At 39.9% G+C, this 15,381-nt stretch overlaps 1 protein-coding gene across 9 annotated transcripts in view; it reads right to left on the reverse strand.

The window, feature by feature from the left end:
- SPON1 (spondin 1) overlaps window positions 1–15,381 on the reverse strand; it is a 329,330-nt gene that overhangs the window by 102,655 nt on the left and 211,294 nt on the right. For all 9 annotated transcript variants that reach the window (XM_048948290.1, XM_048948284.1, XM_048948287.1 and 6 more), the window contains 2 exons: window positions 7,703–7,776; window positions 4,646–4,768 (listed from right to left, as the gene is read on the reverse strand). In XM_048948290.1, coding sequence (XP_048804247.1) covers window positions 4,646–4,768; window positions 7,703–7,776 — 197 coding nt within the window. The remainder of the gene's footprint in view (window positions 1–4,645; window positions 4,769–7,702; window positions 7,777–15,381) is intronic.

A 15,381-nucleotide genomic window follows, 5' to 3' on the forward strand; every position in this document is an offset into this window, starting at 1 on the left:
TAGAAAAGTCTGATAGAATTGAAAAGATATTAGAGCAGAAAGGAGTCTCAGAAGTCCCACAGTACTGGAAATAAAAATGAATTCATTAAGCGTCAAATAGCACTCTGCAAAGATATCAGGTTAAAGGAAAAGGATGAGAAAATGAACTCCTCACGTAAGCAGACAGTCTGGTAGCAGTGCAAAGACCATAGGAGATCAGGGAGACAGAATGACAGAATGAGACAATATTTAACATTTTTCTTTGCAATGCAAAATGGAGAGAGGAAAGATAAAAACAGCTGAAAACTAGAATAAATGAATGAAAAATGAATAATAAAGTAAACAAAAGGAATGCAAATTTAAAATGTGAAAAGCGGGACAATGAAATTGATAAAGACAGCGTAGAGAACTGAATAGATAAAGTCAGATGCAGGAACATAATCACAGCAGAATAGAAAATGGGTTAGGAAAAAAAAGAAAAACAACGGTAGGGAATCAAGGGAAAAATGCGTAGCAAAAGCAGAATGGATGAGGGAAGGTGATCCAGCAGCACAGAGAACAGAGCATCTGCTTTTCTCCTTGGACATAAATAAACTCACTGAGCTCTGAATTATAGCAGGCTTGGCGCGTTGAGAGACCAATAAAGCTAATCAGCAATTGTGCCCTAAATGGAGAATAAGAGAAACTAAACCCCACTACACCACTTTCCCCAGTAAGAGGCTGTGTTGCTGCTTTGTGAACGCATCATCTAGTAATTGCTCCTCAAGCAGAGCCCTTCCAAACTGCAGAGAGAAACTGCCATTCAGCTTCAGTGAAGGACTGCTCATTGTTTTTTCCTAACACGCAGGTCCAAAGCATCTCACTGCTACAGACATGCACTGAGTGACACTGAAACTTACTGAAAGGTGGTTCCATATACTCCCCAAAAAAGAAAAATGCAGAAAAGAACCAGAGAGCTTTTCGGTCTTCAGTAGAACTAATTGCCCCATGTGCTCCACAGCTTTTTCCCCCTGTCCTGTCCTAAATGGAGTAAGAGTTCAGTGTCTTTGCAACCAGAGCCCAGCCTCTCGCACCCAGCACCCCTTCCTAAAAAGCTGCTGGCTCTCCGCATAATGCAGCTGGTCCATGGACTTGCCCCAAAGATCTATTCAAAGCATACGCTACATTTTCCCAAAACATTTTTCATGAAATCCATGAGACATCTGCAAATGTTTCACTCTTCACTTTGAAAGTTCTGTTTTTGTGAGAACAGACTACTCAATCACTTGCTAAACTTCTTCCTCTAAACACAAGTGAAACTTCAAAACATAAAATAATCAGATGCACGTCAGGCCACAGCTATTCTGCACCACCAGTCTGTCACAATCCGATTGCTGAGGCAGCAAGCAGAACGCAGACAGCTTAGCAGTGGTGTTATTTCACTTCATTTTTGTGTAATTCCTCAGTTAACATGAATATATGCATGTGTATGTATTCTCTGATACATCGTGCAGATGAAATCATAATGAAGAACATATATGTTTGTTATCTTATACGGACAATAACCAGAGACAAGTGCTTTTAAGCTCAGGGTTTGTGTAAATACGAATCAATCTGACCAGAAAAACATTATAGGAAATTTGATAGTTCCCACTGAGCCAGATTTAAAATGAAGTGAAATTCAACTGCCACTAGTTTTAATATCAGGAGCCATAACCATGTGTAAAAATCACTTGCAAAGCGTGCTTGATTTTCTATAAGCCTCAATTTATCAGTTTAATAAAAAATGTTCAGTCTCTCCCAGTTCCACGAAAGCAAAGTTTTTTAAGAACTACTTTCAGAAACTTTCCTACAGGCATTCTTTCCACCCACTTGATGGCTGGCACACTCAGAACCAGACTGTTAGGACCAGACGACCCTTAACATCCCTTCCAACCCAAGTCACTCTGTAATTATAAAACCGTGCTGCAGTAGTTTGCAGTGATTTCCTTCTGAACAATACTTTGTAGAACCTAATGACTCCTAAGTACACTCTAGGCTTTGTATAATTTCATAGAGCAGAGGTGTTTTAGTTGTACCAGTATAATAAATTATTCCTAATTCATGGAATCTGTGAAAACACACAAGAGTTTTCTAGGATTAACAGTTTTGCACAGTACCTTCAGAAACAGTTTGTGTGATAGTAAACAAAATATTCTCTTAGGAGAAAAGCAACACAATACATATTATTGGTGATATTTAAAATGACTCAGAACTTGATTTAAAGAAAAGAAATAAAACTTCCATGATTGGCTTTGTATTTCAGCCTCACTGTTGGCATAAAAACAAAGCAGGTATTTTTTAGATTCGTGGTACAGCTTGGGTTGCACGGGACCTTGAAGATCATCTAGTTCCAACCCCTCCTCATAGCATAACAACTTTGCAAATAAAGGATTTACTACAATCCATCACCAATAGTACTTCAACGTAACTACTGCACAAATTCAAATTTTCAAAGAACGTTAATGATTGCTTTTCATTTGTTATATTGCTACATCTGGATAAAAGATCTTACCACCTTTTGGGAATTTCCGTGCAAAGTCTCATCAGCTGTTTTTACTCGTACTAATCCTACTACATTATGTGGTGGTTGTTTTTTTTCACAGAACCATAGAATACCCTGAGTTGGAATGGACCCACAAGGACCATCAAGTCCAACCCCCGGCTCCACACAGGACCACCCAGACCCCAGACCCCATGTCTGAGAGCGGTGTCCAAATGCTTCTTGAACTCGGGCGGCTCGGGGGCAGGCCCAGAGCCAGCAGCAATCTGTTCTGGGGCCCAACCTTTCATGGCTCAGAACCTTCCTCTATCCCCACCTGCCACAGCTCCACATTGATCGCCCTGGCTCCTGCCACTGTCACCAGAGAGCCAAGCTCAGTGCTGCGCCTCTGCTCCCTATGACAAGCTGTAGGACGCCACGATGCCCTCCTCCCCTCAGCCATTCCTCAAATGTCTTTTATTTCAGACCCTTTACTATCTTGGTAGCCTCCCTTTGGATGCTCTCACGTAGTTTCATGTCTTTTTTTATACTGTGATGCCACACGTGCATCTGGTGCTGGAGATGAGGCTGCACAGTGCAGAGCAGAGCGGGACAATCCCTCCTCTCCCCAGCAGCAGCACTGGGCCTGATGCCCCCCAGGGCACGCTGCTGCTCAGATCCAAGTTGCCGTTGACCAGAATCCTCAGATCATTTGCACACAGAGCCAGGGCTGTCCCATCCCAGGTGTAGAATTAAATTCCGTGTGGTTGGTGATTGCTCAGACCTCAATTTGTCAAGATCTCTCGCTATGGTCTCCCTGCCCCTGTGGGAATCGACAACTCCTTCCAGTTTAGAGATACCTGCAGATTTATTTAACATACCTTCAATTCCAACATCCGAGTCATTGATAAAAACATTAAAGAGAAGCATCCCCAAAACAGAGCCCTGCAGAACCCCAGCAGTGACTGATTGGCAGCTTAGATGCAGCCCCACTGACCTTAACGCCTTGAGCCAGACCCATCAGCCAGCCCATCAGGGCATTTTTCCATCCACTGCATCACAAAGTCACAGTAATTTCATGTTTCCTATTTCCAACCGCTACCTAAATCCCTACTAACATTGCATATGAAGTGTGACACAGCAGATATATAAATCGTGCAATAGCCTGGAGAAGCACTTCTACAATTACTCACTTTGGCTTATTTCATCTCCTGTGCATTATGCTGACAGACAGCTTTTGAACAATGGTACTGTTCAACTTCAGATGTTCTAAATAATCAATGTGAGCAATATTGCTTAGACTATCAGAACTATGAAGTGCTACACAAACCACATTTGATTTATATGGTGGTACTCTGACAGAAAGTAATAAATTTAGAAAAAAGACATAAAAAGACCAAACAACAAACATCAGCCACAGACAACCTAACAAAGTTTAAAGACCAATAAATGTGACTCACGTTCTCAAATCATATCCTAGCATCTACTGCTACAAGCTGCAGAATAAGTAATGAAAGAATAAACAAATAGTACACTTCTTTGTAACTTCACTATTTACAGTTATTTGGATTATTACAGTAAAAATCCTGATCCCGTCGACAGGATCGGATAGATAAAGCTCAGAATATGTATTTCAGCTGTATAATCCATTGCAACATTGAGAGTACACTACTGTCCGAATGTCTAACCAGCCTCCTTGGCAGTAGGACGCAGGGCTCAGTGAATTAACTAGAATCTTTCAGAGGTTGTGAAAGGACACAATACTGAGTTTTGGCTAGATTAGCACGGTTGTAAACACGGTTGTAAATTTTAGTGTGTCCTGCATTTTAGGTTGTGTTTTGCATTAAATTCCATTTCCTAGCTGTACATGATAATCCAGGCTAAGCACTCAGTAAGAGAAGAGGCAAAAAAAAAAAAAAAAAAAAAAAAAGGTAATCTCTATATAAGGAAACATCTTTACACCTCAAAACATCAGGCAAATCTCTAGAATTTATTTGTAATTTATAGCATCTGTAGATTTTCAATACTGAACATAAGCAGTACTGCATATTTGTCATTACTGACCCTAGTGGGGTGTTTACCAAGTAACATCACAGCAATCTCCAAATACCTACACCATGTTTGTGTAGAGCAAGAATATTAAGAAAAAAAAATGATGATACTCACGTGGAAAGTCTTTGGGATGTGTTTTTTCTGACCAATTTCCATAAAACGTTAGCCTGTATTTGGCAGTTCCACAGGCACAGCAATCTAAAATTGGTTTGTCGGTCACACCTTCTGAGGCTGAATCTGAAAAAACAGGAATGAAGGCACCCACTGAGAAGGGTTACAACTCAACAGCAACAGATCACGGCAAAGTTGACACAATAAGTACTCCAGCAAATACATCTGAATTACATTTACTCGTGTTCATTAGTTTTTAACGTTAGGCTTCACAAAAGTAGAATCCTGAAGTGATTGGTTTGGATTCATGGGTGGATGTAATGACTCACTGCAAACACAATGGCACGTTTACAATTTCAGTTGTTTTCAGATTCAAAACAGGTTCATTTTTGGTTCTTATTTAATTTGGTGAAAACCTCAGCAAATCTAAAAAATACGATAGACTGGAACTCACTGGATAGCCAGGCTACGTAAGTTCTTCAGTGGGATGCAATAATCAGCTGCAAAAGCCCCATGCTAATGCCTCAGTTGTACTTTTGCATGCGCAGAAAACCCCTGAGTTTTTGCATGCAACACATTTCCTGCTCACAAATCATTCCCTGCTCTGAGAAACATCCAGTGATGTTGAATGATGCAGCTGAGACCCAACCAGTGCTGCCAACGAAAACCGTCGCTCTTTTGACTATTCTCTAGTGGTTTTTTTAACAAGAGACACGGAATAGACAGTGGGCTGCATCAGTGGCTTTGCTGTGGTGCTGCAATCCTGCTGCTGTCTTTCTCAAGGATCCTTCAGCAGTGCAATAAATGCTGAACAACGTCTTCCTGCACACATGATGGTGAGGCGAATACAGAGACACAAATATCACATGTTACGATTAGTTTGACAAATTCTTTCTGTCCCTCGAAAAGACTTTATTTATAGCAGCACGGGTCAAAATCATGAAGAGCTTGAGCTTAAAACAAATTGAGTCCTGAAATATACAGATTAGACGAGGCTATCAGATGTGAAACCCAAAACCAAAGCCCAAACCTTAACCAAACAATTTAACGCTAATCCATATCTTCAGCACTCTATTTTAGTTAATTAGGACACACTCAGGAAAATAACTGAGCAGCAGTAACAAGTCATTTTATTATCTTTAAAAAGAGTTTCAGGACTTAACCAAATTGCCTCTTGTGTGAATGAAGCCTTTCTGAAGTTTCTTAAGTTTCTTTTTCCCCCAGCAGAATCGCCCATTTCCACCTATTCCGGAAAATATATACACTGACTGCAGAACAGCTTCGCCCGTAACTGCAACATAAATCTTTCATTATTAGGACAATGTGTTTCTGTCCTTTCCCTCACTCAGTGTCTTTAGGACAGAGCTCAACAAATGAATTCCCCAATTTGCCAATAGCTTTCTTCTTATCTAACGCCTTATCTAGACTAAAGCAAAAGTGGTGCTGAAGAAGAAAGCTGAGGTTTTCTTGCTGTCCTTAATATTTTAAGCAGATAAGATTTAACACTTCAACTACATTGAGTAGTTGGTGATGTGCAAACACTTTCTGCTATCAGAACTCACCAAAGACAACTAAAATTCTCCAAACATGAAGCTGTTACTCAAAAATACAGAAGTTTAGAAGTACAATTTTGACACAACCTGGCTTCCATTAACTGAAATCATTATGATTGATTTATCCACTATCCAAGAATCCTGCCTTTTCTCCTTTCTTTTCCGAAATAACAACCACATTGTTGTTTATTCTGGTGGCTTTTTACATCAGGTTTGCCACCAAACTGCAATGTTTTTAAAAAGCCTAGCTTACGTATTTCCATATTTGAAATGGCTCAAAACACTGACAAAGAGGTTTCCTAGTGACAGTCAGGGATTCCACATTATGAACTACAACTGAATGCTTCACTGGCACACATTCAGTTCACTAAAAATGAAGGACAGTGTGCCAGGTATTTTTTAAAAGTGGTGTTTTATTCTTTTCTCCTCAGTACAAAACTGAAGAAAAACCATTCCAAACTTGCAAAGAGAAGAAATAAGAACTGCCCCATAACCATCAACTCTGCACTTCTGTACAAAGTTATTACTTTTCAAGGAAATGTGGGAAGTTTCTCCTGGAAAGAATTAAGCTGTATGATCTGGAATTTAAATCAGAAGAGTATGTGCACGTCAGTATCAAGGGAGCAGGCCCTAGTTGCTACCCAGGCCTCACCAGCGCACCTCCTCCTGCAAAGATGGGATATCTGTTTGAAGGTGAACATATCTCCCCAATATCTGCACACATTCCCATACGAGGGATACTTATGTTTACTAACAGAAGCAACACAATCTGCCAGCAGATTACAGAACCTAAAGGTCACTTTCCATATTTGCTTTTGTAACAGATTATATATTTAAGAATTGATAGAGAATTCCACAAAGCCCCTGAAGAAATCCAACATACAATTCCCCTCAGTTTTCAGAGGGAGTTTAATGGCCTGATGTACTTCACAGAATTTCCTCCAAAATACGCAAACATTGCCATGACAACCCTGGTTCAAAAGAAGAAAGAATGAAAATAATTACAAAACGCAGAAGGAGAGTCAGGAGACTGTGGTTATTTGAACTAACTTCACTTGCATGACCTTTCTGGGAAGGAGGAATTTGCATATGCAGAAATAAAAGTCAACTTATCAAAAGACAATTGCAGTTCTCCTTTGTTTCTCGTGTGAATTTTAAATCTCTCTGCTACAATTAGTTCTAGGAAAGGTTGAAAATAGCCCAAGCAACAGGTTTCACACAAGGGAAAAAGGAGTAAGCGTCACATTTAGGTGGAAGCAATAAAGACTGTATGAGGAACGGTATGCAATGTAAGGAATCACAGAATGACAGAATCGTAGTGGCTGGAAGGGGGCTCCAGAGAGCATCCAACCCCTGCCAGAGCAGCTCCGTGCACAGGTAGGCAGAACATCACTGAAATAAGAGGTCCTAAATTTCAATCCGTATGAAATCATTCAAGGGATCAAAATTGTAACTGGATATAACAATTAGGAGAACTCAGCAGAACACGACAAGGAGATCGCCTTACCTTGTTCACAGATTCTTTTGGTGAGAGAACCCTCGTCTTGAAAATAAATAATGCGCTTCTGCACAATACTGGCTCTACAAAGAAAAAACGATTGAAATACATTTATTGCTTAAAGCAAGAAGAAAGTGCGTGATAAAGTAGCAAACGGACAGAACTGGGCTGCTAAAACCTAGGCGTACTTTCTTATTCTGACAACACACGTAGTAACAAAGCTAGGATTTGGGGATTTTTTTTTTATCAACTTGCATTTGAATTGCGTTACATTTTGCAGAGACTTGGGTTGTTGTTATCTTTACAAAAATGATCACAGTTACGTGCTGAGGATCTGTGCTTTCAAAATGCGTGATGGTCAACTGAATATTCAGTAAATCAAATCTTACATGAAAGTACTGAAATTACAATCGGTTTCAGAAAATCGCACGGCTAAGTTAAGCAGCAGTCTGTAGGCAATTCCAATGCATTCTGAACAAATAAATACTTCTGATACGCTACAGAAATTCAGTGCAAATATAATTTTAATACAGTTTTTTACTCCATCTCTGGAGGCACTCTAAGTCAGGCTGGATAGGGCTCTGTGCAGCCTGCTCCGGTGGGTTGAAGGGGGTTGAAAATGAATGGCCTTCAAGGCCCCTTCCAACTCAAACCATAAAGTTAACAGCAGAGCTAGCATAAGCTGAAGTCTTCAAGAGTAATTCAAAGGTTCCAAGAGAAAGGGCACTTTAATTCAATCTAGAATGCTTAATTAAGATATATAGTTCAAACAAAATGCAGCCTCACAAGCCTCAGTTTGAAGGCAGGTAAGGGGAACTGTTGAATCAGAAAATAGTACAGGGAAAAACAACTCGCGTGCAACTTTTTAAAATAAAAAAAAAAAAGACGGAATTGTACACATTAATTTTTTAAAATATCCCATCTGAGATATCATAAGCAGAATCTTCTGTCAAGTATCTTCAAAGTAGTAAAATACTATGTTCTTCTTGGAGACCACTGTCCAACACAGAGCAAATGTCATAAACAGTAATCAGTGGGAACAGCTCAAGTGTCCCCCTTCCAGCCCTACTCAAATTTAATTAGGTTCTTATGCCATTTTATAACTATAAAATTTAATTTACATGTAAACTTTGTGGTTTTCTTGTTAGAAAATAGTTACAATTGGGTTAAATTCACGAACGTTCTTCACACAGAGTTTCCGGAGGAGAACCTGAGCTGGTATCTCCTCTTTGTTTAGTCGTATGGGAGCACATTTCACACATAACCCACCCAGTACGATAACTGACCTTTGCAAACCTCCTAAAGCTAGATCAAGCTGGGAGGGGTACAGCAAACTACAGATTGTTTTTCCTTAATAAATTGGCATCTGATAAAGGCAGATGCAGTAAAGGACTACACAGGCAACAACCAAGGCTCTGAAAAAAGCAGTGTGAAAAGAAGAATGGAGCAGATCCTCCTGAAGACCCTACTAAGGCAGATGGAAAATAAAGATGAGGTGATTGGTGGTAACCAACACAGCTTCACCAAGGGTAAATTGTATCTGACAAATGTGGTGTCCTTTTATGAGGAAGTCATAGCACCAGCAGATAAAGGAGGAGCAACTGGCTTCATTGATCTTGACTTGTGCAAAGCGTCTGACACAATCCTGAGCAACATCCCAGTCGACAAATTAGACAAAAATGGATATGATGGATGGACAACTTGCTGTAAAAGAAATTAGCTGGATAGTCACACTCAAAGTTGAGGTCAACAGCTCAGCATCCAAGTGGAAACCAGTGATGGGTGGCATTCCTCAGGGATCACTGCTGGGACCTAGTATCTTTGTAGGAGACATGGACAGTGGGATCAGGTGCATCCTCAGAAAGGTTGCGGACAACACCAAGCTAAGTGGTGTTGTAAGTAGCTAACATGTAAGAAGGAAGGGGTGCCATCCAGAGGGACCTGGACAGGCTTGGAAGGTGGACCCATGCCAACATCATAAAGCTCAACAAGGCCAAATGCAAGGTCCTGAACCTGGGTTAGGGCAATCTCAAGCAGAAGTACAGGCTAGGTGGAGAATGGCTTGAGAACAACCCTGAGGAGAAGGATTTAAGGGCGTTGGATGATGAAAGACCCAATGTGAGATGTTAAGGTATACCTGCACTCCAGACGTCCAGCCAGGTTCATTCCTCAACTTGGTGTAACAGCACCCATTTCAAGCAGGTGGTGGACTAAATGAATTTCTAAATTACCCTACGATTCCATGCCTTAAATATAATTTCAAAGAACAAGCTTTTCAAAGCTTACCATCTGAAAGCACCCATACTTAAAAGCTAAACAAACAAGAAATCAGCTTTCTGGTGAAGAGCACCCAGATCTGCAGATCAAAAACATTGAGTATTTTACTTCATAAAGCTATTTTAGAAATAAAATGGAAATTGTTTGAAGCCTGAAGATGACTTATTTTATTCATTTTGCTGCAATTAGCTCATCAGTGTGAAACATCATGGGAACAGTTCCTTTTCTAACAACAAAAGCTGCTCAACTTTTTGAGTTGCTGTCTCTTCAGCTGGGTTTGAATTTATATGGAGCTGATAATCCAAATTAAGCCAGTGGGAGTTCTGTTGCCAACTTCAGCTGAAAAAGGACTGGTATATTAGATGGCTGCATGAATACCCAAAGCAGCCACACAACATTACATATACTCAGATGGAAACTGTATTAAATCACCTTTGAAATATTCATTGTTTTAATAATCAATTTCGAGACTGGAGACTGATCAAATGATCTGAACAGCATATTTGCCTGCTTTTTAATTGCTATTTTTATCTTACTATTTATTATTATTTTGACATAACTTTTATTCCTTAATGAAAGTTCTGATTTTGACTGAAGATAGAGTTTGGAGACTGACAACTGCTTCAAAATGGAATGGCTGGCTTTTACAAAGAAGCAAGAAAGCTCGTAAGAATTTACACAAGATACACATCTGCTTAGTCTGTGCAAATCAGTGCTGGTATTTCTATCACCCTGTGCTGTCTGACCTTTTTTGGAAGGGGAAATATGATTGTTTTTCCCCAAACGTTGGCAGATTTAAGGGGACTTTTAATTGAGGCATTTCTCTCTGTGACTATCAGCAAAATCATCTCTGTAAAATGGGAAAAGAGAAAGCAGCTCTTCCTCCAACACATCAGAGTACCACCGAATAAGAATGAGAAAGTAAACAAATACATCTCCGAAATCTTCTCTAGCTCTCACTGTCCTCAAATGATGCTTTCCAGTAATTGTTAAACTTTTGCATCGCATGAGAAAAATCATATGCATAGTAAGTAAATCATTTCCTTTTATTTTCATCCAGCAACACCTATTTTTATTTCAAAAACAAATATTACTCTTTTTCTACGTTGTGGAGTTCTCTCAGCAAAATCAAGGAATATCTGGCAGTTTGCAGTATTTGTTTTGGCAATATGACTTCGTAACACTGACAGATTGGATACAAGTAAGCCAGGCTTTTTCTGTCTTATTCAGAACACGTCTCAGCACAAGGAGGATGAGACTCACCCTTAGAGAATTCCCTGGAATGAAGGCCCTCTCCAGCACAGCTCTGCAACTGTGCCACCCTTCTGGGAAAGGCTCTATAAAGCCACGTAAATTGCATTTGGGGCATTAACAGAGTATCATGCACCATAAAAATTCAAAGCAGCCTTGGGGTGGATGTTGCAACTCATACCAATTTTTTTTTTTTTTTTTTTTTACTTTTTCCATAGGCAGAGCTTTAGATCATCATCCTTACTCCTTTTGTCAAATCACAGCATGAGCAGAAATGACCTTACTTTAAAGTGTCTCTGCGGGTGCAATGATGTGACAAAGGAAGCAAGAAGGGATCTACGAGAATTATTCCTATGACATTTTTAAACTTGGAGCAAAAGCATTAAGCACAATATTAGAGATACGTTTTAGTAAAACAGCAAAACAGATTTTGCCAGAGCTGGTGAATACACACAAGTTCCCACTTTTTCCATCTCCATTGCAGTTCTTACAAACCATGTGCTTCCTTACAAGATACAATGAAACACATGGAATATGTAGAGCCTAGCCAGTGAGGAAGTAGTGTGATGCCCAAGACATTCCCTCACCTCTAACAAAGCACAGTTTCCTTCCCAAGTGTTTTGTCTTTTTTTTCCCCAAAAGTAAACATCCACACTACTTTTGTGGGTGTGGGGTTTATTGTTTTGGTTTGGTTTTTTTAGCTCTGCATTATCACAGCTCCAAATACAGCAGTTTCTAACACGGGGTAACATTTTTGATTTTTACACGTGGGAGGAGAACCACTGGTGACATTCTTGTGTTGCCAGAGGTTGCAGACCATGGCTGTGAGTAAAATCAGCACTCCAGAGTGGGTGATAGCAAGGAAGAATACATCTTAGCCAACTTAATGGAGAAATAAGTTGGATAGATGAAGAAAAAAGAAGTACTAGGAAAACCCACTAATAGTGGAAAATAATAATGAAATCCTAGACTGCAGACAAGAAACTCTGTCTGCTCAATATTATTTATGAATTCACTTCGTCTTCCCCTTCCAGCCACCAAAGCTATTTTCTTCAATTATTCCATTCTTTACATCACTGTAAGTTCTTTCCCAGCTCAGAAAGCCAAGAACTGTATTTTACATACTTTAACAAAGAACCATAAATTGTACTTTACAAGATGTTTAATGAGGCTGCAAAAAAATGTTCAGTCTCACCAGAGAAAAAGCTGCACCTACACCAGAAACTATCTTTGTCATTGATCATCACTGACAAGGGTCAGCACTATTATTTCTAGGTACTTAATTTTGAAAACTTAGGAGTTAGCACAGGTGTGGGTGGGTTTTTTTTGTTTTTTTTTTTTAATGTTTGTTTTTTAAACTGGATGCTTTTAACACAGTTTGAGCAAACATTATGAGTATGAGTAACATTAGTGCCAAGCGTCTCACTTTCCCCACATTTACAATTCTGCATATGATGATTGCCTTTTCTCCAGTAGATTAGTCAGCTGATAACTGCTTACTTCTAAAACAAAAACCAAATTCAGTGAATACACAGATATGAGAATGTCCCTCTTCAGTTTTATTTTTAAACATTTCAGCCACACTACCAGAAAAAAGATTTGAACAGAACTACACAGCAGGAACCAAGCACTCTAAACTCACTCTACAAACATATTCTAGGCTCACAACCCTTTCCTTTGTCCTTCATGTCACACTCAGGTACACCATGGTGAGCACATGGGAGCTCACTGACTGCAGGACTGATCACGACATCATACAGAATGCAACAAAAAACTTCAAGGGAAAACACAGCTGTATATGCTGCCATGCTGTATTTGTTCTCAGAAAATCTCTCCATTCTTCTTGAATACTCACAGGATATAAATACTGAATCTAAAATCTTCAGAATAAAAAGTCATAGTGACAAAATCATTTCTGACATGTGTGCTACACCACTTACTTGCAAGGATTTGTTTGTTTTTTTTTTGATGACAGAAGATGACAGAATGAGTTTGCCCTGGTCTTCCGAGTAAGCTTCATCTTCCTTAAAACCCATTGCTATTTGTGGCCTGTATCTTCACCTCATATTTTGCTATTCGCAAAGTTCTTGTAGCAAGCATCACCCCGAACTTCAAAAGCAAGCATTGTGAATTGCACCACAAGGACAAGTCAGATAGCATTGGATAGGACTGGTTAGTTGGAGGATACGTTTATCCTGTAATTCTAAGTGCTAATCCTGTACAGCAGATAGAAGCAACACGCCAAAAGTAGCAGTACGGTTCCCATCAAGCTAGGAGCCCAGTGCTGCTCTACCTGACAGCTACATTCACTAAGCTCTCTCGCAGTAAGATCTGACGCACAGCACTTGTGCGTTAACTAACCAATCCTAACACCAAAATGATACTAGGACATGTCCAACCCATGCCAAGCATGGTTTTACTTTTGCTCTAGAAGTCCGTGTGACCTGTATAACACTCATCCAACCTGCACAGGGAACTCAGAGACTTAATTCCTCTGGACATCGAAGAGAAGCAAGGAGAGCAAAGGAAATTGCATTCCCACTTTCAGGGCTGGCAGCTTGTTCCACCTACCATGAGAGGACACAGCAGAAGACAACTACATTATGATGCTAATGCAAATGAACTACTGCAAAACTGCTGTGTTTTAAACTCTCCCACATGTCACTCCTCACCAGTCCTCGCTTCAGAAAATTTTTCACCATTACTGCTTGACCTCTGTTGTTCTGTCACTAATAGCACAGTACAACATGCACACGTAACCCATCAGAATACTCCTACACATATTTCCCTTTGGATCTCTCCCTTAGCCCACTCCAGGTTGGGGGATTAAATATTTTATTTTGTTTTTGTTATTATTCTGGCTTTTAGTATTGCAGTAACAAAGCAAAATAAGTAAAAATTAAACACACCCAGAAGTGCCCAGTTAACAAAGACTGAAAAAAAAACTCAAGGCTTTAGAAAAATTGCTCTAAACCTTCCATATTCTCAGAGGAAAGAAGTAAATGAGAAATGAACTGAATGACATGAACTGAAATGAGAAATGGAATTTCTCAGGAAAGAAGTAAATGAGAAGATAGTAACAAAGTATAAGAGCTGTCAGTTCTCCAGCCATGCTTTTAGAAGAGTCTCCACCAGGAATACACCAAAGATACATTGCAGCGACTAAACCATTTGCTGGTAGGGACAAGAACAGTGTATAGAGTGATATCCTAATCAAGTCTCCTTCCTTGTAGAATAGCTGGAGTAAGGATTTGTAGCAAATACTGTTGCTAAATGTTGGTACATAAATGGTTGGAGAATGCAACAGCAGGGAGCCCATACAGAGGCAATCGTTTCTCCCTAATTCGGTTCTAAGCGTGCCAAATTCAACACATCCTTCTCACGTCTGATTAGCTGCTGCACGAGTAGCAGCTTTTCTGCAGTACTCCCAAAGAACAAGCTAGTCCAAGTTATCTATAAATACATAAATATATCAATAGCAGAGCTGCGTTACTCAGCTTACAGTTGGGAATACTCAGCAACTATTTGGACAATACAAATCCAAACTTTCACACCGATTGTTTTTCTGTTGCCTCTTCCAAAGTTTACTCTAAAAGAATCACTGACAGGGGACACGGAGCTCCCAACATTCCTACTGCTCTACAGGTATTAACAAACCACAGATCAACCTCAGAAACCTTAGGTAATCTCATCTCTTTAACTGCGCTCTAATCAATATGAGAGCAGAAGGTCAATACTCAGTCATTTACAACAACGCTACGCACAGGACTGAGGAAGATTTTATAGGATTTCAGCAGAAAATTACAGCACAAATTGTGTTTGGCACGCTAACGAAATTTCAGTGTACGGATGGCAATGGTGTTAAAGGGCACGCATGCCTTGAATTTGAATGGGACAAGAGGGAAAGAACACCTCAAAAGCAGGTCAGCTCAGCAGGGACAGCAGTAATCCCTGAAATTTGAACACTCAAAACTGGCTGTGATTTCACTTGATGCAGATTATTGTATGAAGGGTATAGGATGCTGGACACCTGACCAGGTAGGAGGGGATAAGAGGCTGGGAAAGAGAGCTCATTTTGACAAAGGACCTGGCACAAGGGAAATTTAAAAGCAGGGGAATTACCATGGAGATCAGCGGTGAACAAGACATACGAAATCTCA

This window comes from Lagopus muta, chromosome 6 (assembly GCF_023343835.1).
Source record: "Lagopus muta isolate bLagMut1 chromosome 6, bLagMut1 primary, whole genome shotgun sequence".
NCBI lineage: Eukaryota > Metazoa > Chordata > Aves > Galliformes > Phasianidae > Lagopus > Lagopus muta.